This window comes from Prionailurus bengalensis, chromosome C1 (assembly GCF_016509475.1).
Source record: "Prionailurus bengalensis isolate Pbe53 chromosome C1, Fcat_Pben_1.1_paternal_pri, whole genome shotgun sequence".
In the NCBI taxonomy this organism is placed as follows: domain Eukaryota; kingdom Metazoa; phylum Chordata; class Mammalia; order Carnivora; family Felidae; genus Prionailurus; species Prionailurus bengalensis.
Genome location: NC_057345.1, coordinates 147,115,655 through 147,137,163, shown reverse-complemented (window position 1 = coordinate 147,137,163; position 21,509 = coordinate 147,115,655). Strand labels below are relative to the sequence as shown.

General features: G+C 39.8%; 1 protein-coding gene across 3 annotated transcripts in view; it reads right to left on the bottom strand.

The window, feature by feature from the left end:
• Nucleotides 1–21,509, bottom strand: part of GPD2 (glycerol-3-phosphate dehydrogenase 2) — a 143,314-nt gene that overhangs the window by 27,479 nt on the left and 94,326 nt on the right. For all 3 annotated transcript variants that reach the window (XM_043576761.1, XM_043576760.1, XM_043576762.1), the window contains exons 7-9: nt 10,546–10,710; nt 9,572–9,716; nt 2,230–2,423 (exon numbers count right to left, since the gene is read on the bottom strand). In XM_043576761.1, coding sequence (XP_043432696.1) covers nt 2,230–2,423; nt 9,572–9,716; nt 10,546–10,710 — 504 coding nt within the window. The remainder of the gene's footprint in view (nt 1–2,229; nt 2,424–9,571; nt 9,717–10,545; nt 10,711–21,509) is intronic.

Below are 21,509 nucleotides of genomic sequence, written 5' to 3'. Positions count from 1 at the left end.
AATTAAAATGTATCCATTACTTGAAATCAGAAGAAACTACCTCTATACAATATGGATCATTCAATTAAACCAGGAGAGTCCCCTGAACAATTTTTTTTTTTTTAAAGGAAGTTTGCTTGTTTATAAATGTGTGATCGCATGATGATAAAAAATCCCTTGGGGAAAAAGGATTCATGGACTTTAGTGAGTCACATCAAGAAGAAAATTGTGGCTTTGTATGTCCTCCACTGAAGCCAACATTATAGAAGATTCCTGACACAAAAAGATGAAGACTATATATTTTTCAAAATCTAAAAATTTCTACCTGAATATAAAAAGATTTTCAAACTGCTACCAGCATCAAAAACCCTGAAAACACCTATTACTAATTTATTTCATTTCAACCCCGTATTGAGGGGCATACCAGATAGACAACAAGCTTTGCGGCTGAATAAAGAATCCTTACCCTCAAGGAACTGCAAGTGAGAATACACCTTAGACTCCTGCCTATATATAACATTGTGATATACTAGACCACCGTTCTACAAAAGTTTGGTGGTTTCCAAAGTGGAAATAGTATTTTGTCAAAATGAGAAGGTGGGGAAAAGGGCATCCCAGAGCAAGGTTTCATCCTAAACAAAGCATGAGGTTGCAAAGTGCACGAACTGATTTGGAGGTGATAAGACCACAGAAGGCACAAAGGTGGAGTACTGAATATAAACCTGCAAAGACAAGTTGTGGAGAGCCTTAGAGATAGTTTAGAGCCAAGCCAGATAGCTTAGAATTTCTCTGAAAGTCAATGAGGAACATCCAAGGGATGTTTTTGAGCAGGGAAGTGATGGTGAGAATGGTGTTTCAGAAAGAGGGTGCTGATGGAAGGGTGAGACAGGGTGGGAACGGGGACCTGACCTTGGGAAGCCAGTTAGAAGGCCAGTGCAGCTGCTTGAGAAGTGACACAGGCGTGACCAGGACAATGAAGTGAGAGGGGATTTACAGGGTACTGCAGAGTGAGCACAGATAGGAACTGGACTGAATGTGCAAAGAGAAGGATCCCCGAAGACGAGAGGGGCGCCTGGGTGGCTCAGTCCATTAAGTGTCCAACTCTTGATTTTGGCTAAGGTCATGATCTCACGGTTGGTGAGTTGACGCCCTGCATTGGGATCTGTGCTGACAGGGTGGAGCCTCCTTGGGATTCTCTCTCTCCTCTCTCTCTGCCTCTCCCTTGCTCTCTCTCAAAATAAATAAGCATTTAAAATAAATTAAGACTATTAAAAAAAAAAAAAAAAAAAGGCCAGCATGCTATTTCTGGCTTGGGTGACTGGATGATAAGGCTATTAACTGAGATAGGAAATAGAGAAGGACAATGTTAGGAAACTTCAGGAACTAGCTGGGATAAAACATATTCATTATATATATGCAGTGGAGAAAATACTATTAACATCCAAATTAAAGTAAGTATGCCCTGGTTAGCATGAAAAAGAAGTTAACTTTGGCTCTTTCAATTAAAAAAAAAAGCATACTGGGGCACCTGGGTGGCTCAGTCAGTTAATCTTCCAAATTCTCCTCAGGTCGTGATCCCATGGTCTGTGAGTCCGAGCCCCGCATCGGGCTCTGTGCTGACAGCTCAGAGCCTGGAGCCTGCTTTGGATTCTTGTGTCTCCCTCTCTCTCTCTGCCCCTCCCCTGCTCACATCTGTCTCTCTCTCTCTCAAAAATAAATACACATTTAAAAAAATTAAAAAATAAATTAAAAAAAATTAAAAAGCATACCTATCCTACTTAGTTAAATCCACTGTCAACACTACTTTTCATATAGAAAAGCTCACGAAGCTCTCAGATTATATAGCTCTATCCTCTCATTTTTTGATTCATTATTTCCTAAGGATATCCTGTATCTGTAAATCAGATCTTCCTGAACTCTAGAAATTAAATTGCAATGCAAACATTTCATGCTCTTCTCAGAGAGCACGAGTGTTTAGAGCTCACATATGGCTTGTGTACAGCCATCAGAGATGGTCAGAAAATGACTGTGTGAGGTTCGTGTGGATGTAGAAAGCAGGGGGGGACCAAGCAGCTGCTTCGCATTGTGGTATAATTTGGTCCCCATAAATCTTCCAGAAGAAGTGATCAGTACAGAAGAGTCAGGTGTGAAGAGGACTCAGACCTTAGATGTGGCAGTTACCAGTAAGAGCTGGGATGGGCCGGGAGATAGAAAAGAAGGAAAACAAACTCAAAGGAATGCATAAGTTACCTTCAACATCACAACTCAGGTAGTTACGCACTTCGTTCAAAATGAAATTGATATCTTCTTCCGAAGGGATGGGATGGTGTGTAACATCCGTTGGAGTGTCGGTAGTGCCGGCTATTGTCATCTTTTGCCAGGGTAAGAAGAAAATTACTCGCCCATCGCTGGTTGCTGGGTCAAGCAGTCCCATGCTCTCTGGGCTGATGTAAAAAGAAGGGTTACAGATTTCTGAAATTAGCAGAAGTTTAATCCTTAATCTGCAGTCTATGAGAACTATTCACTAGTTCTCATAGAAGCAAACAAGAAACACATGAACTATTACTTTAACTGCCAATACTCTAGCCTAGAAATTCCTAAAAGAAAAAAAAAAATAATATTGGTAACAGAAAAAGAAGGGAGCACGTGTGATAATAAAACTCACAGCGCAACCAGCCCTCCCCATCTCAACAACGCAAGGTTAATTAAGAAAGTGGACTTCACTTTCCAATTGTTTGCGTTTTTATATTCTTTGGACCATTCACATCAGATAATGTCAGTGGGGATAAGTGTCTATAATTCTTTTTGTGATGGTGAATTAAGGATTGCTCTTCAACCTTTTTTCAAGTCAATGAAAAGTATTTTCCTTGGACATTTGACATTTGACACATCTTTCAGTGGAAGGTCTCAGAAGTACGTGAGAAAAGTGAAGGCTCTAAGTTTCTAGCAACTAAAATGTGATCAGAAAAGTTCTTTACTTCTTTGTACCTAGATGAACTTACACCACTTCACCAAATATGAAATTTCTTACTTTACTTCAATTTGATAGAAATCTCAAGAAGTGCATCAATGAGAAAAGGGCTGGGTTTTCTACTATTACATAAATAACAGTGAATGAGGGCAAGGTCAAAAAAGGGAGAGGAATATCTTAGCAACGACAATCTTTAAACAGACATAGGAGGCTAATGTATTATGCTATTAAATCAAGGTTCGAAGATGCCTCTTTTGACAGATTACATAAAATCTTCCCAAATAATGAGTCAATAATTTTCACTAACACATACTTAATATTTTAAAACCAAATTATAAAACACACCAGAAATAATAAGCAACTAGAAATATTAACAAAACCTGTCCAGTTGTCTCATTAAATCAGAAACTATTGTTTTCATGCATTCATGAACCATTCAAAGAAATTTGGAGAAGTTGAAAAAGGGGTGGGATGATCTTAAAGTGTCATGTTCAAACAGTTAGGCCCTACCAATCTTCAGAGAGCTGTTTCAGTATGACTGAATTCTCATAGCAAGCCAATGTTAAAGGCATTTTCAGCTTCTATTAATGAAATTTCTTTTTAAAATTTTTTTTTCAACGTTTATTTATTTTTGGGACAGAGAGAGACAGAGCATGAACAGGGGAGGGTCAGAGAGAGAGGGAGACACAGAATCGGAAACAGGCTCCAGGCTCTGAGCCATCAGCCCAGAGCCCGACGCGGGGCTCGAACTCACGGACCGCGAGATCGTGACCTGGCTGAAGTCGGACGCTTAACCAACTGCGCCACCCAGGCGCCCCTGAAATTTCTTAAATAGAAAACACAATTCCATTTGGTTTAAATAAATTTCAAGAAGTCCCTCCTATACCCGTAAATTTTAAAAAAGCGTAAACTTTTTATGTTTATCATTGCTCTGAAAAAACTTAAAAAAAAAAAACTCATATTGATTCAATTGTATAAGGGTGAGGGCCTAACAAGTGCTTAAAAGTAAACAACAATAATTTATTTCATGAAAAAGAAATCTAGGGATACCTGGCTGGCTCAGTGGGTAGAGCACGTGACTCTTGATCTTGGGGTCTTTAGTTAAACCTCATGTTGGGCATACAACTTGTTCAAAAAAAAAAAAAAGAGCTACAAAATTACTTGAAAAAAAAAAAAAAGAAATCTATAGTCAGCTTAGCATGTGCATCTTCTTTATGTAAACCACAAAGAGTGTAAGGCTTTTGTTGCAAAGACCCATGAGTCCCATGAAATGCTGCCATTTCTTTTTTTTTTTTTTAATGTTTATTTTTTGTGAGGGAGAGAGAGCAAGCACGCAGGGGAGGGGCAGAGAGAGGGGGAGACACAGAATCCAAAGCAGGCTCCAGGCTCTGAGCTGTCAGCACAGGGCCCGACATGGGGCTCGAACTCACCAACCGTGGGGTCGTGACCTAAGCTGAAGTCAGATGCTTAACTGACTGAGCCGTGACTGAGTACCGGAGATGCTGCCATTTCTACAGAGCCTTTGTGGAAAGAACCACTCTCTACAGGATCCTTGAGAGACACGGAGAGAGTGGGCCACAGTCCTACTTAACATACGCAAAATGCATCACAGAAGTGGGTCAATCATTTAAACCTTCAGCTAAGATTTCATCTTCATTCAGGGTTGAAGGAAATAATTTTACTTTTATTTTTATATATTGAAAACTGTAAGTATCGAATATTTCATATTTTTTTCTTTGTGTTTCTCCTAAGACTCTCTTAAAAAAAAATCTTAAAAGACACTAGTTAATTACGTAGTTTGTAAGCAACTGATTTGATCCTGGGTTAATATGCCCTTACATTAAATCAGTCACTTTGGGGCTGGGAATTAACTCATTCAGAGTTCAAGCTTTCAATCTGATAAACAGTACCATGTTGAAACAAAAGAATAAACTGCATCTCCTCACATTTAAGGAACAAATTATATGTTGGTATATTTTATGCATGATCATTTTATAGAGCAGATATCATATGAGGTACTTAAGTAACTCAATAAACCTGACAAAATTTTGCATAAAATTATTATATTCAACAACCTAGACATGAAATGCTATTAGGAAAGCACAACTACTGAATCCTTTAAAACCTTCCAATGCAATAAAAGCAGTTTAAAGGGTGAAGGTGATGGTTACCAACACACGCATAACTGGATCCTGTAGAGAATCAACTGCTTAAGTGAAGACATATGTGTCAAACATAAAATTAACAAGCACAGAGGGAAGACAAAGCTAGTAATGAATGGTATAAAAATTTAAGAATCCACTTGGAAATACCTTTCATCAGTTCTAAATTACCTAATTCATACTCTCCCTTAGGGAAACGTTTGTTTTCTTATGAAGGATTAATTCTGCAAGGTCACACTAAAGTTTGAAATGGAGAGCACCTGTAGTGATGGTCTATACGGGACAGGGACACGTAGGTCTTTCCTCAATATGTCTGATTCACTGACATCAGGAGGAAAACCACGCTGCTAATTTACGTGTGCGTCTAGGATTAAACATAATGAACATTTTTCTCACGCAGACCACTGGCTTCCTCAAGTACCCTTATTTCAACTGAAATCAATTCATTGTTAACTACTTAGCAACCAGTGTTAGAGCTAACAGTACGCACACAGCAATACAGAAACAACAACCACCACCCCCACCACAACAACACCCCCCAGAAACCTGACTTCTTGTCAGGGGTAAAAAAACACCTATAGGTAGAAGGAGGAGATGATTATTTTCATGTGTGTAAAGTCATCGTGCATTGTGGCTGCTTTAAAAAGAGCATCTCACCGCAACTCTGATGGAAATTTCAGGTTTGTTCTTCATGTAAACTAAACAGCACCTTTAAAATTAAATGATTTCTGTGTTCTGGGTTTTTGGAAACTGAAATAATGCAAACAAAAAAGTCTGCTACCATGGGTCATAACAAGGTTAACAAATGCCTTAAAGATACTCCCAAAACAGCCCAACACGACATACACATGGTCCTTGCCTTACATGTAGCAGCCTACACTCAACAAATCAGTGGCTACAGGACTCACTACATATCTAAACTGATCAGGTTCTAGTGGAAATGTTAGACCTTCAGGTGCCACCACCCAGTGTATGGGGCAGCCCCAGGAGGTCTGACTCATCCCTGAGGGCCAAGTGGAACCCTCGAGCTATAACTGAGTATGACTGACTGATGAGCCCAGGCAGCCATTTCAGTCTGACATCTCCCAGCCCCACCCAAGGAAGTGAATTGATATGGAGAGCAAAACCAGCCCTCTGGGATGCCTGAAGGTCAGGGCTAGAAGGGAATAAACCCTTAATCCAGGCCAGTATCCAAAACTAAGGAGCTCATCTGCGGCAGACCCTGAGCAGGAATTGGGCTGCAAACCACTCCCGGAAGGTTTCTGACAGGAGGTATAGCGGTTATAGTTCAAGGTGCTAAAAATGGGGACATTAATTCCTCCCAAAGTAGCATGAGATCACTTACTGCATCTGAAGCAGGCCCAGCTGTAACTCACACTTTCACGCTTTATGGAGAGGTGCCCTGAAGCTAATGACAAATTCTGGGGATTAAGAAAGGCATCCTGTTTTGAAAATATTACATCCAGGTGACATATATTTATATTTCTTTAAAAGCACCTATCTACTCTGTTATTAGCGTATTATAACGTTTAGTACAGAACTATATGGTGTAGCATTACCTCTTTCATGTAAAATGTTTAAAAGGATAGACGTTTGTGCAAGTACGAACACACGGTTTTACAGAAGGAATCCTAGGAAGTGTTACTGATTACCAGAGAACAACTGAAATGGGGAATAAGGCAGGGGGGCATGAGGAAGAAGAGAGAGGCTCTCACTTTTCCTTTTGTGTCCTTCTATTTTCTACAGCGATTACTTGAACGCATTTATTTTTATATACATGGGTTAGCAGAGCAATAAAATGAAGAATCATGTTTTGTTTTCATAGTTTCACTTTTCTATATCAAAAATATCCCTTATAGGTGTTACATTGAATTTTAACTTAAAAAAAAGCAACAATCTCTATTTGGTCAAGTTAACACAAAAAAGTTAGTAGGATTCATTCAGGAATATTTACTGGTCACTATTAGACACTGCATGAAGAGCAGTCAACAAAATAGATACAAAGGATCGCAGGATCATTGTCAAAATGTATACAAATCAGGTACTACCTTGAGATAAGGAACCAGAAGCTGAAAGAAGTAGCTTGCCAAGGCCAAATAGTCTGTAAGAGGTAAAGTGGTGAACATCAAGTACTACATCAAGGTATCACCTTAATTTACCCCCTGGCTCCCCATTTTAACGATGGGCAAACTAAGGTTTACAAAATTCAAATGGCCTGCCCCAAATGATATCTATTAAGTGGCAGAATTAAATTAGGGAATAATGAATCCTCTGACATCACAGGACAATAGTGAAGAAAACACGAAACATAATAACACATGAGGATATATTGAATCTACTAGGATCTAAACAAATATGCAAATGTGTGTGTCTGTAGCGTAGGTCTTATATCCATAGCCTAAAAGTATTAAAGAAAAAAACCCCTCCAAAAAAACCCTTATAAACTAGCTGTCTTCGCATATTTTTAATCTAATACAAAATAGATGCATATGATTATGAATGAAACTATTGTTGAAAACTTCTCTATATACAAGAAACATTTGCATATTCACATGTATTTACTTCTCTCCTTTTCATTTAACAAAACTCCGGTTCCAGATTTTAAAACTCTATTAAGTACTGCTACATAAAGTTTTATTATCAAGACTGAAACACCTTGGTTTCTTTAGTCCTCAATTAAAATACTAATGATGGTCTACTTATCACACATAGACATTTAAAAATGAGACAGAAATCTTGGAAGTTGGTGGATAAAAAATGGACTTTCATGTTTTTTTTAATAGAAGTGTAATATTTTTCTTGGGAAAAGTGAATTTGGTACAAATTAGGTGTATCCTGGAGTCTTTTGGGGAAGATTTGGTTATTGAAAAACTGATGAAACAGCAGCATCACACAACATAGCAGGATAGCATCCCAGAAGAATGTAGATATTAAACAAAATACAGATTCTGTTCATCCATTTAATCAAATATTAAAAGACTGATATAACTTTACAGAAATGTATTACAACATGGAAGAGATAACTCTCATCCTAACCACGTTACCTAGAAATTACCACCTTTAACTGTTACCCATAATCGTATTACCTAGAGATAATCACCATTAGTATTTGATGTAATTCCTTGTAGTCTTTTTTCTATATTTACGCAGTGTTGAGATCACATTACACATTTAATCTTACATCCTTCATTCTAAACTAACAGGGTATCGTTAATGTTTTCCTAAAACATTAAAGTTATTTATAATTACAATTTTTAATGACTATATAATATTCCCTTGTGCAGATATGCCACAATTAACTTATCCATTCTATTAAGGTTAGCACTTAAGGAGTTTCTAATATTTCTCAACTATAGATAAATATCATAGTGAATACCAGGAGCATAGATCATTACTCCATACAAAATTACTAGTTTGCCTACTGGATTTACCACATATGGAGATAAAAAGGGTACACATATTCCATACTCTCGTCATGGTTACATGATTTTTTTTCCAAAGAAGTCTTGAAATGTCCATGAGATCCAATTACAATTAATTTCTTAACTAAAACCCTCTAAATGTTTCTTTTTTAATTTGTTAAGAATTTCAAAAATATAATAAAAAAGAATAGTGCAATGTGCCCATCAGTCAAGTTCAATGAATTTCAGTGAATAGGTATCTTTGTTTCATCTCTCTCCCTACCCATTTCTCCACTGACAATTATCTTTGTTAATATGAGAGATCAGAAATCACATCCAATTTGACTTGCTGTGACAGTTTTCACAAAGCATTTCAAAAGTCATAAACATAAGAGTACACGAGAGGTCCTCATGTTCAGATTCTCCATAAGCCAATTTGAGTATTTATAAAATTATTTTTTTAGTGTTTTAATTAAAATATGCCCTTCGTGGAATTTTTTTTTTTTTTTTACAAAATTTACCCTTAATATTTTAATTAACATTCAAAAGTACTAAGGCGTATTTTCTGAAGGTGAGTACACTGAAGAAAGTACAATAGATCCCAAATCATTAACCCCTAGAAGTGAGTATTGCCGTAAAAGCTAAGAAATTCCCAAGTCTGGATTGTATTTTGTGTTTTGGAAGAGTTCCTTTGTTTATTTCTCATTTTGAACAGCAAGCTAGCCCATCCAGTAAGAAAAGTGGGCTGAGGGGCACCTGGGTGGCTCTGTTGGCTAAGCTTTGGAATTCAGCTCAGGTCACGATCTCATGGTTTGTGGGTTCAAGCCCCGCATCGGGCTCTGTGCTGGCAGCTTGGAGCCTGGAGCCTGCTTCGGATTCTGTGTCTCCCTCTCTCTCTCTGCCCCTTCCCAGCTCGTGCTCTCTCTCTCTCACTCTCATTCTCTCTCTCTCAAAAATAAATGAAGAAGCTTAAAAAAAAAAAAAAAAGTGTGCTGAAAGAATAAATGCAGCCGATTTCCTGTCCCCCTTGCAAGGGTGCCGAGTTGGCACACAGTTACCTGTAATAACCAGGCATCACAATGTGGACACCAGCGCTCGGCTGGCAGATAGCTGCGGCGTTCTTATCATCCATTTTGCGCACGGTGTCTGTGAAAGGTCCGGTAGCATTGATAACGCATTTGGCTCTCACATCAAATTCCTGCCCTGTGAAAGAAAGCAGCATCAATCACACACCCCATTTGTTTCCCTGCTCACCGATGCTTTGGGTTATTAATTTACCTATAAACTTAACCTATGGCGAAGTACACTGTGCACCACACGAAGGGACACGAGCAGCCAGAGTTACTGAAAAGCCACAGAAAGGGCTTGCATCCGAGTCGGTCTACCCAACACAAGTCCAAATCGAAGAAAGAACGTGCCGCTTCGTCATCTCGGTTCTCAGTCTATTTTGCGAAGTGCCCAGCATCTGAGCGCCAAACGTGAAGAAAGCTGGGTGAGTAAATAATCCGCTTTCTCCCTAAAACTCAAATGTGTCAACAGCGCTGCCGTGAGACAACATAGGTCTCAGTGTTGGTTTTGTTCAAGGAAACGAGGTGATTGTGAAGCTCTGCCTACGTGGCCACAGAACCAGGACAAGAATGGAAAATCCAACCAAAGGTAAAGTGATTGACTCTAACAATGTATAAATGCACTGCCTGTGTCACTTACTTTGAAACTTGGCACGCTTATTTAATTTTATTAATAACATGTTTTTGTCCAGAAAACAGAATACCTTCCTAGCTGTGGGAATTTTGTGGGCATTTATTATTATCATTATCATTATTGTTATTTAACACAAAGGGGAAAAATTGCCAAGTACCACAAGGGAAAATTTTCATGTTAAACCAGTCATTGTTGACAATAAGGAATATAATTAATATGACTCTGAAATCTGGCTTAAATAAAAGAGAAGTGACAGAAAAATTATGATTCAGCCATTACATCGGCGAGGCAAGATGCTAAGAAAGACCTTCCCGCTAGGGCCTCGGCGTACCTGTGAGCACGTCCTTACACCGTGCACCGCTCACTCGCTCTTTCCCCGTGTGCGGGTCTGTCTTCTTGAGCAAGCTCACGACCTCCATGTAATTGGCTGTGGCAGCCCCGTACCTGGCAGCAGTGAGGGCAATGGCAAGGTTCATCCGTGCATCGTTGTGTTGTCCTACAGCAGGGGAAAGCATCAGAGGAGGGACAGGAGTCACCTCGAGCCACAGACTGGTGGAACAGAAGTGTGTCACAACAGATATGTCACATCTGTCCCTGTCACCCAGAATCTACATGATGGCTGGTCAGCTCTATAGGGCATGATTTAAAAATACATGGTCGTTCTCGGCCAGGCATTTACCTGCCATTTCACCAAGTGCACTTTTGTATACCGCCGAAAGGGCAAAAAATACCCCTTTCGTACGGAGCTCACATCAATTAGCTGAAAGTTAAGAAGTAAGTAATTATTCTCGCAGCTCGGGAACATATGTACATGTCAGACTTTTCCTAATACAGACAACCCGTATGCACGAAAGTGAAGCAATTCAAAACCTCAGAATATTTGACACCCCAACTGGTGTTGATTAACAATTTTTATGAGTATGTGCTCTATCTAATATTCAAAATCAAGAGCTTAATCCCCCATAGAGCATCTCTATGCATTCTATAAAAGGATTTTTCTTGGTTTGACTCTTGATCAGAGCTCCTTAAAATGTAACATTTTTTTTTTTAATCACACATAAAAGGTAAGAAATTAAGCAGGGCAAAATTTAATTACGGAACAATTCCTACCTGTATTGTTAAAGATTTATTGCTGAAAAATCCTAGTTAAAGAAAACTAAGAGGGAGGTGAAGGGGGGGGGTGGGGGAAGATGATTAATCACTTTAAAATACTGGCATCACTAGAGACGTTTTCTATTTATTATTGCCAGTGGAGTTCACGCTGACCAGGAAGAATTACTCTACATTGCAGGGGCCAGGTTCTCTGTGCCCTGAATAATTAATTACTCAGGGCTAGATGTATTGAATCAGGGTTCAAATTCCCACACACTGGGATCAGTTCTATCAAGATAATACTGATAAAGGGATGAATTTGTAATGGATATTGTTGTTGATTTATGTTGCCAGCATACCAAACATTTAGTATAAATGGTTTATGTAAAGTTTCTTCCTTGTGATTCCGCCTGTGCAGGGCCAGAAGCCCTGCACAGGTAATCTGTTCCAGCTAAAAGGGCAAAGTTATAAAGAGAGAATCAATGACTGAAGATTCTGCCACCCCTCCCCACAAACATCTTATTCTAAAACTGCTGAACTAATACAATCAGCCAAGAGCCTTTCCCTCTCCATTAAGTCCTCTATCAGTAGAGAACATACATTAAACTTCAACATGCAGAATAAGGGGCTATTTCATCCCAAAATTAAAAAATGAAAGTAGAGGAAGAAAGGAAAACAACAGCAGCGGTAGCTGAATTCAGTGGGAAGAAAGACTGGTAGCATTTGTATCAATTTCAACTCAGTTTGACTCTAAAGTTGCTATTAAAATAGCAGACACATTTAAAGTTAAGTCTAAGAAACCAACTTCTATTAATGTAGGGCTCATTGAAAATTGGAATATGTTCCACCAAGTTAAATGCATGCAAACAGACCAAAGACACTGAGAATTCCATTATAGATCTTCTCTCTAAATTAAAGAGAGTACCCATCCTATCCAATCCTTCTGGGAGATTTATGTACCTAACAGTGAAACACCCTATGGGCAGTACAAGAAATCCAAGCCCTGTTTGTAAGGTAGCAAGCCTCACACCCCACCAGGTGTGCCTTGATTTACACACTGGACAAGTCTCTGGAAAGCCATGTGTATATTAACTCTCTTAAATCCTACACAGAAGTCACTATTGAAAGGGACCAGGCAGAAAACCCATTTGTTAACTGACAGATTACTTCATAAAGCAGTGTATCTATTACACAATCATCCAGTAACAAAACTCTAAGCTTTGAACACACAAAATCTCTCTTTTAATACCTTATCAAAATATAAAGTCTCACTGGAACAGCATTGGTATACTTGATCAAGCTCTGTTGCTTCTATACTAAGAAATGCCTCAATTAATTTCCAAATCCTGAGACTTTTAAGGTAAACAAGATCGTCCGTTCAAAGTGTGAGGAGGAAAGAAGCTTCTTTGGTCCTTATCTCCCATGCCCATCCACCCTGCTACCCAGTAGCCCCTGCCCCAAATCAGCATGGCACTTACTTATGAAGGACGGCCCTTCCTGGGATGATCCTCACCTGCCATAATTCTTCCACTCCCATTATACTTACTACTTAGGATTGTTACATTTTTGCAACTCCCTCAACATTCATGCCATTTAACACCTTCTTGCGTTTGTCCACACTAATTCTTCTGGCTGAAATTCTATTCTGGAAGCTCTGGAAAACTCCTCTTCATCCCTTGTGACCTGGTTCAAATATCCCCCTGAAGTCTCACCATATCTGAGTCCCTCCAAGGCAAAGTTGTTCATCCCTTATTCTGAGTCAATATCATATCTTGTATATACATTTTTAGTAGCCCTTATGATATTATGTTCAGCCATGTATCCACCAACTTAAAGAAATAATAAGCCTTGATTATGAGTCAGGGACTGACATAAATGCAGAGAACACACTGGTGAAGAGACACAGGGTGGTCGCTCTTCTCCCAGAGCTCACTTCCCACTGTAGTCACCAGACAATTTCCCACCTCTTCATCCCACTCACGGCAAGGAAGAAAGCCTTTCTCATTCATCTTGTTTTCTTTTTTTTTCCCCTCGTTAGTGCCAAGCACAGAACAGGTATCCAGTAAGTATTAAGTTTAGCCAAATTCCATTCTGTGAGTTAAATAAACAGGTTAATTTATAGCCTTAGATTTACAGTCTCATAGATTTATATAAATAGTCTTTAAAAATAAAGAAAATAGTCTTTATATATATGTGTATATATATATATATATAAATATTCTTTAGAGAGTTATAGTTGTGTATCTAACAATGGATTGTTTTTGTCTCGTGTTAAAGAAACTTCAGACATCAATAAGTTGGTGGCAAGAAATTTGAGAGCAGATAAACCCCAGAAATGTGGAAAATCTGAACTTCAACCCAAACTAGTCCTTATATTTAAGTTGAATAAGTGTGACAGGAGGAGAAATGGTGATGAATGATTCCCTTAAGACTGACCCCACATATTTCCCCTGGCTCTGCAGGGGAGTGCAAACACAGCTACTGTAAGTTCTTAAAAACCGAGGAGTCAGCAGTTGGACTTTCCTCCGGGCCCCGGGAGCTCACATCTCCACCCAGAAGTTCCCTTCTCTGCAGACATTCAGTTAATTCATGTACCTCCTTGGATTCCTGGTAGCTCTCCTCCCCAACGCACATTCAATTCACCCTTTATCCTGAGATACCCAGATGCTCTCAGTGTATGCTTCCTGGAAGAAATGGTAAATTTCCACTATTCTTAACTAAATTCCCCCTCCAACCCCCTTTGCTGACATTTTGAAAGGTATCTATATGCCTCCTGTAATTTTGTGTCTGGAGACAACGTTTTTGACAACACTGCATGTCACTGGAATGTGATACAATCATCTCAACTCCCCCACCCCATTGATCTGCTTATTAAGCTTGGATTTTCCAATCCGCTTCCTGAGAGCCAGGCAACATGATACTACTCACGGATCAGTGAATAGCTTTACATTGGCACTGACGCAAGGGCCCAGACGGGGACTGTGAAAATCTGTTTCCTACTCTATTCTCCTTTTGCGCTTGAAATCTCACATATGTGCACATACTGAACTTACAACTCGTATGAGAGGAAGCTCCTAAGAGGTGGAAGGTGTAACTGTTTTCCCTTGTTTAGAAAAACACAATATTAAATCAACCTACCCCAAAGAATGAAGGTCAGTGGCGGCAGAGAATGATTTTGCCTTAATTCTCCATGGCCCTGCATACGGGATAGTGAGAGGTATTTTACGTGAAAAGTGTTTTAGAATGTGATCATGGAAAAGATAGACCTCAAATGTAAATATTTTGGAGACTAGCAACATCGCTCTCCTCAGAGGGCTTCAGACTTTAGCAACTAAGTGAACATGCAAAATAGCTGGAAAAAAAAAAAAAAGATATAATCCCTGAATGTGTAAAGGATGTGAAGAATGAATAAATACGCAAAAACCCTAGGTAACAAATTTCCTGGCATTTTCCTGGTTGTTCAGATCTAAAATTCTATGATGTCCTGAAATTCTACATATAATCTTCTTTTAATACAGCGTCTGTTTAAAATGGCCGTTTACAACGCACAGACCTAACTATGGACCCAGAAATCTGTATAGAAAGTCTAGCCTTTAGGGAAAAAAAAAAAAAAAAAAAAAAAGCTCTTGACTAAAATAACACCTGTCCATGACTTCAACATCAATAAAACCTGCCACTGTTGAAATGTTGAGAATATTTCCTTCCATCTCCCTATGCCTGATCTGGGTCTTGGGCAATCATATGACTACTTCTGGCAGGAGGAGAAAGGATGCTTGAAAGAAAGAACACTTCTTTAAAGCTCAAATCCCATTCCTAACAAAATCCACAGAGCCTGATTCATTCTCTCAGACTGACGGTGTCACAATGACCTCTTGGGCACCTTCTCCTTAGCAGTCTGCCAAAGACAATTCAAAGGCTAACCTACTAAACTTGAGCTGATTTAATATAATGATTATACTTAAAATTTCCCTTTCTGATGGGAAGAGTGCAGGTAGAAGCAGAGTAGAAAAGGGGTGTGTGTGTGTGTGTGTGTGCGTGTGTGTGTGTGTGCGTGCATGTGTGGGTGGGTGTGTGTGAGGGGATTACAAAATCTGGCTTAAATTCATATGATGAATAAAATTGAAAAGGAAAACTCAACATGAGAACATACTTTTGACAGTCAATTGTGGCAACAATGCAATTTCCAAAAGTGCGTTATTTATAAAAGTGATTATTTGTGTGGGGCATGGCAGGGATCAGGGAGGCTCGTGAAGCAGCTAAGGGAGGATGCACCTTACCACATATGGTGGAGAATGGCTCTGGACTTGTAAGGACAAGGTCATATGTTTAGGGGGACTCCTCAGGGCTTCAGGGTCCTAGACAAGGAGAGGAGCTGGGTAGCACCTCTGAAATTATACAGTGCATGTAATGGCTAGTCCTCAATAGCTACCTACCCCTTTCAAGATTTCACTTCAACCTACTCCTCATTTCTGGCCTCTCTCACTTTGGCCCAGCATGTCGAAAAGGAGAAAGGGCATGAATGAAGACCAAACGGCAGGTACTTTATAAAGGAAATCAGAAAAATAAAACTGGAAATTATATTCTTCCATTAGTTCTAGAATTACAGTAAAATCTTGATTCGAATGGCTTTTGTGGGCTATGCAGTATATTGCAAAAAATTCCTCATACCTCCCTGTAACCCTTTGCTATGAATCTTCAGTGTCATCTCCCACTCTAACCCTGGACTCAGCCACGTGAAATTGTTTCGGTCAATGGGATACTAATCGATGTGATTTTAAAAAGGAGGCTCTACAAAGCCAAAAGACACACCCAGGCTAGGCTGCTGGTACCAGGAGGGCGATGAGAGGCATGTGGCAAGTTGCCCCCAATCATCTCAGCCAAGGCCATTCTGCATCGGTTGGCAGTCAACACCTCTAGACACTAGTGCAAATTCTGGGGAAACCAGAAGAATCCCTGAGCCAACCCCAGACAAGATCAGAAGAACCACCTAGAGGTCCACCCCAGTGAATGAACAATAAATCCTAACTGTTTTTATACTCTTGGGGGTTTATGGTTGTTTGTTATGTGGAATTGTGGCAATAGATAATTTATACAGGCAGTGTAGGCAATTTTCTAATAAAATTAATCCTGATTAAAAATAGGTTCTATCTTCAAAACTGCCTTCTAAGATGGTGATTTTTGAACACAACTCATTTTCCCATAGAAATGGTATAAAATAAATGGCAGTAAGGTGATTAGGCTGTGCCACAGAGCTAGTTAGAGCAAGAGGTACCTGAATAAGGGAATTAATGGTTCCAAGAGCCTCAAAGCCCATGACCTCCTCACACGGACTCTAAATCTCTGGGCTGACTCTAGTGCCATTTTCAAACGCCTCTGCTGTTCTTTTTGCTTATGTTGCCCCTACTCCATGAGACATCCTATCCTACCTGGTAGCCTATTCAACTTTCATCTTTTCTTCATGAAACCTTCCCTGACTCCTCTCAGGCCCAATAGCCTTCTCTACTCTCTGCTTCCGTGACACTTTGAACCTACACTTTTTACACCACAAACTATTTTCTAAATATTTGCATTCAACGCTCACTCATTTATTGAGCAAATATGTACTAATGCTTTTAATGTGTCAGAAACTGTGCTAGAAATCAGGTCTCCAACAGACCCCTAAAGAGGCACCGTTTCAGGTCTAGAGAACCTTGGTTCTAATAACATGTTCCTAAAAGAACAGAGTGCACCTTATTCCATTTTGCTTTCCTAGTACCTATCACAGCATTTGCTGCCTGGTAGATATTCAAAAATGCGCTGAGTGAATAAATGAGTAAATGTACATGATTATAGAAATCACAGGTCAGAGACTGCCCAAATAAGGGAAATGTGCTCAAGACCAAGAGATTCTAGGAACAGCTGCTGACCACTCAACTCTACCCTCCATAGCTGTGGTCTCCACTAAACCAAGGAACTACTGTCTCTCTACCTAGCTGCCCAGCAGACAGTGGAAACAGGATGTCTTCTATCGCAAGATCTCTGGTGAAAACACAAGCAAAAGGAGAAGGCCAGTGGTAAAGTTAAAGCAAGCGAGGGTTTGATGTATGTGATTAGGACAGCAGGTGGCAGATCCCTTTAACAACTACTGAGTACATACTGTGAGCCAGACACGATGCTAGGCTTAGGGGTCCACTGAGTAGGGAGAATAGGATTACCCTAGTCTTTTGCATTATGGAACTACGCTCTAATGGGAAGACGGATGAAATCAACTAAAATCAACTGATAAGATGATTAGAAATCACAACAATGGCAATGGAGGGAAAAATCTGGGGCAGGGAGAGCAAATCCTTGGTGCAGGAGTTATATTTTAGGCAGGGCAGTCAGGAGAGGCAGCCCAGATTAACAAGAAGTAGAGAACATGCAGACAAGGCAATTAAGCCCTAACAGCAAGACCACCAACTATAAACTTTAATCACTGCTAATTTGCAATTATATCCAAAGCTTATATGAAGCATAAACTATCAGAAATGCGATGTGGCATTAGCACAACCCTGTTTCATTAAATAGGGCCTGTAAAGTAACTTTTTTTCTCATGCGTACTTCAAAGTATTCATCTATATTTTACACATACTTATCAGGAATTAAGTGTTAAAATCATCTTGGTTTGATATATACTTCTGCAGAAAATGTCTTCTAGTATAGACCGGAAAAACTCAAAATAAAAGCATCATATTCAAAGTTTATGAATTGGAGTAATTTGCTGTCACTTATCCACACTACCGTTCTCCGGAAGGGACACCTGTTAGCACGGAGCATGTAATCATTTTTATTATTAAATACAAAGGTACAATTAAATACAGGCACAGGATGTGACCTGCATCATAATTCTACCCAGCCTTTCTCTTCACAATATCCTTTTCATTATTGTGGGCCTTTTGTTCCTTCCTGTTTCTTTTGTCTCACCCTAAGTTCTTGAACAAGCTATTTACAATCTGAATAATTAGCAATCAGCGTGGATCTGTGGTCTTTGGCCTCCTGTAAACGAAACATTGTGAAGTGCCTTAACGTGACATATTGAAGTACGTAAAGTTTCTATACCCTCAGGACTTTCCTTTCTTGAAAAAAGTTTTAAAGGAACCTAATGAAGAGTAAGTTTTCTACTTTTCAGACACTTGGGAATCTAGCTAGAGTTGAACAAAAATATAACCACATGTAACTGCAAACGGAATGCTCTGGGTGTGCATTATCCATATATGTGCAAAAATGCGCTATACGTCCAATTTACAGTGAAGACCCCTCCCCTTGGGTGCCTCCCCAGGGCAATTAATTCTCTCTCTAGGACAAGCCAAAAACAGGCTTTTGTACTTTGAAGGGAGAAAAAGAGAAAAGAAGTAATGAGACAAAAATTAATTGAAATGAAGTTGTAAAGTCAGTCAGCCAGACACACTATAGAGAGGCTTTTATAGACCTTACAATACGTGGCCTAAAACCAGAGGTAATCTTCCTCGGTTGTTTGTGAAATGCACTAAAGCCACTGATTCACTATCTTAGCATATCTAGCTTTGACGGTGAGGGCCTTCATTTCCTGAGCCCTATGGTCTGGGAGTTATTAACCCAAAATAACTGTCCTGAGGATGCTTGAGACTTATTTCTCTTACCAATGTTTCACAAACACCTACTATGTGCCAGGCAGGCATGGAGCTCAGGATCACTGTGGGGAGCAGAAATTAAAACAGATTGGTCCGGCCGCTCCAGGGTTCTGAGACACAAGAGCAAATTTTCAGTCTAACTTGGAAAAGTCACAAGTTCCAAAAAAGCCCTTCAATACTTAACCATATTTCCTTTCTCTTTCCTCTGCCGTTTTCCTAACATATCACCAAGAATAGCACTCCACACACATCTTCTTGTCTCTCCTATGTTCTAAGAAGATTGCAAGGTGTATTTCATAGGAACGTGTGCTTCTGGTCAAGTCCATTCCCTACCAACGATGAGACCTCATGCTAGTTGCTTTATCTAAGGTTCTATTCGGTCATCTACACAAGGGGAATGACAATGGGGTTGACACGGGGTTAATGTGAGGAATAAGTAAGATAACTAATGTATGTTACAACATAATGGCTCTCAACAAATATTAACTATTATTAAAAGGTTAAAACAAAAAAAAAAATTTCCTGGAAAGTCAAGATGGCTTTACACCTTAATTGGAAGATATGGCTACAACCTAAAATACTTCAAAAATAAAAACAAAAACGCTGTGTTTACTTTCTAGTTCGAAATGGTTTACCACTCATTGTGACAAACTTTCCTTGAAATGTGTAACAACTGATCTCTAATCTCTGCACTTCGTGAATACGGTTTGCTCTTTTTCTCTCTCATCAGTTTTTACCACTGAGGAACAACTATTCTTTTTCGTATGCCACAGTGGGTAGAAAGACAGGGAAATGGTTTTCAATCCAGTGGAAAACAGCATTGACAGGATAAGCATTTCAAAATATCAGAATAACCAAATCTTAATGCAGCTGACTTCACTTTCTCTTAAAAGTAGGGAGTCTCTGCCAGTCTTTATAAAGGAGATCAACACTTGCTACAAATTGGGAAAAATCAAAAGAACCAAGTTCTAATTCCTCCAGCAGCCACTAATCGATTAGCCACTATTACAGCTAATCGTCTGGATATTGTTTGCTTTTGCTTCCCAGCAACTAACTCCCTTCTCTCCACCATGTAAGTTTCACAGAGGGGCTCAAGGCTCCACCTCCCACAGGAGAGAAAGAAGGTCCGCTGAGACTCAGGCTTCCGAACTGGCTCCAATCAGAGGCTCTCGACAGACTTCAACCTAGAGCTAGTGACCCAGAGCATGGGACCATGAGAAATCCAGTATGAAGGGGGAGGCAAACAGCAGCAGCATCACCCCTTTCTAGGGGGTGGCAGTGGCAGAGACGCCTGCGGTGATGGCAGAACAAGATGTGACACACAATAATCAGCACTAAAAGTCTTCGGTGGACCAGTGCAGGCACAGGATGGCATCTGTGGCGTTGGCTGCCACAAATAATTTTGGGTCCCTCATTTTTCAGGCTATGTCTTCAGCCTTCCCAGCATTTCTGCCTCTTGCTCGAGGCCTGTGCCTAAAACTCGAGGCAAGTCCCAACCCCTGCCTCAGTTTCCTCATCGCTTGAGCCACAGAATGGAACTTTGAGATCTCTCAGGTTCCTGCCAGCTCTAGCAATTTTCTACATAGCGCTCATAAAACTTCAAAGAAACGAACTGGAAACTTGAGAATCTAATTCTGTAACAAAGCAGAAGCCCTTTAATGGGAAACGGGACAGGCAAAAGTGAGTGAAAGAATCCTTTCACTTACATGGAGCCACCTTTCAGTGCCCGTCTCCTCATTTGTGTGTGAGTTTATGCACACAACTTTTTACAAACCGGCTGAAATAGTTCAACCGGCCCCAGGGGCCATTCTGAGTGTGAGCTACATAATAAATACATGCAACCGTGTGCTGAGGGCCGGCTGGGGAATTCTAACTGGAAGCAGCCTTTTGAGAACCTTTATCTGTTGCATGGCGAGTCCTGTATCTTATCAGATTTCTCTCTCTAATCACAGGAAGATTCCACACCTTATCAAATTGTTATCAAATCAGTCTGAGCAGACCCCAATGTACTGATTGAAGAGAATGCGCACTGTCACATTAACATGAAAAGCAGGCTAATTCTAGGCGCCCAGGGAGAACCCGGGGGCTGGAGACTCAGAATACCTGCGTTCAGGACCCACGTGCCACAGACTGACTTGATTCTGGGCCTGGTCCTTTTGCCCCTCAGAATCTGTTTTTTCATCTGCAAAATAAGGTTAACACCAAGCTCTGTGCCGACCTTCTAAAGTAACTGCAATGATCCAATTAATCCATAAGCGGAAGCATTTGTCAACCGGGAAGCCTTCTAAGAATGAAGCTATTACTGTTAAAAAACATTCCCTTCTACTAAATTTACCTTCCCTTCCCTTTTGTTTGAGATAGTCTTTTATTTGTTATCCAAATCATAAATATTCCTCAGTTTTCAGAATATCTCTTAGTAACCCACATTCAGTGTTTACTGAGAAACTTTATTTGGGGCTTGAAACTCTAAAAGAGGAAGACAAGTAAGAATTGAACTCTTTTTAACTATAAAAACAAACCCTCAGACTCATTTGACAAATATATCTAACAGGCATTGTTTCAAACTGTAGTAAGA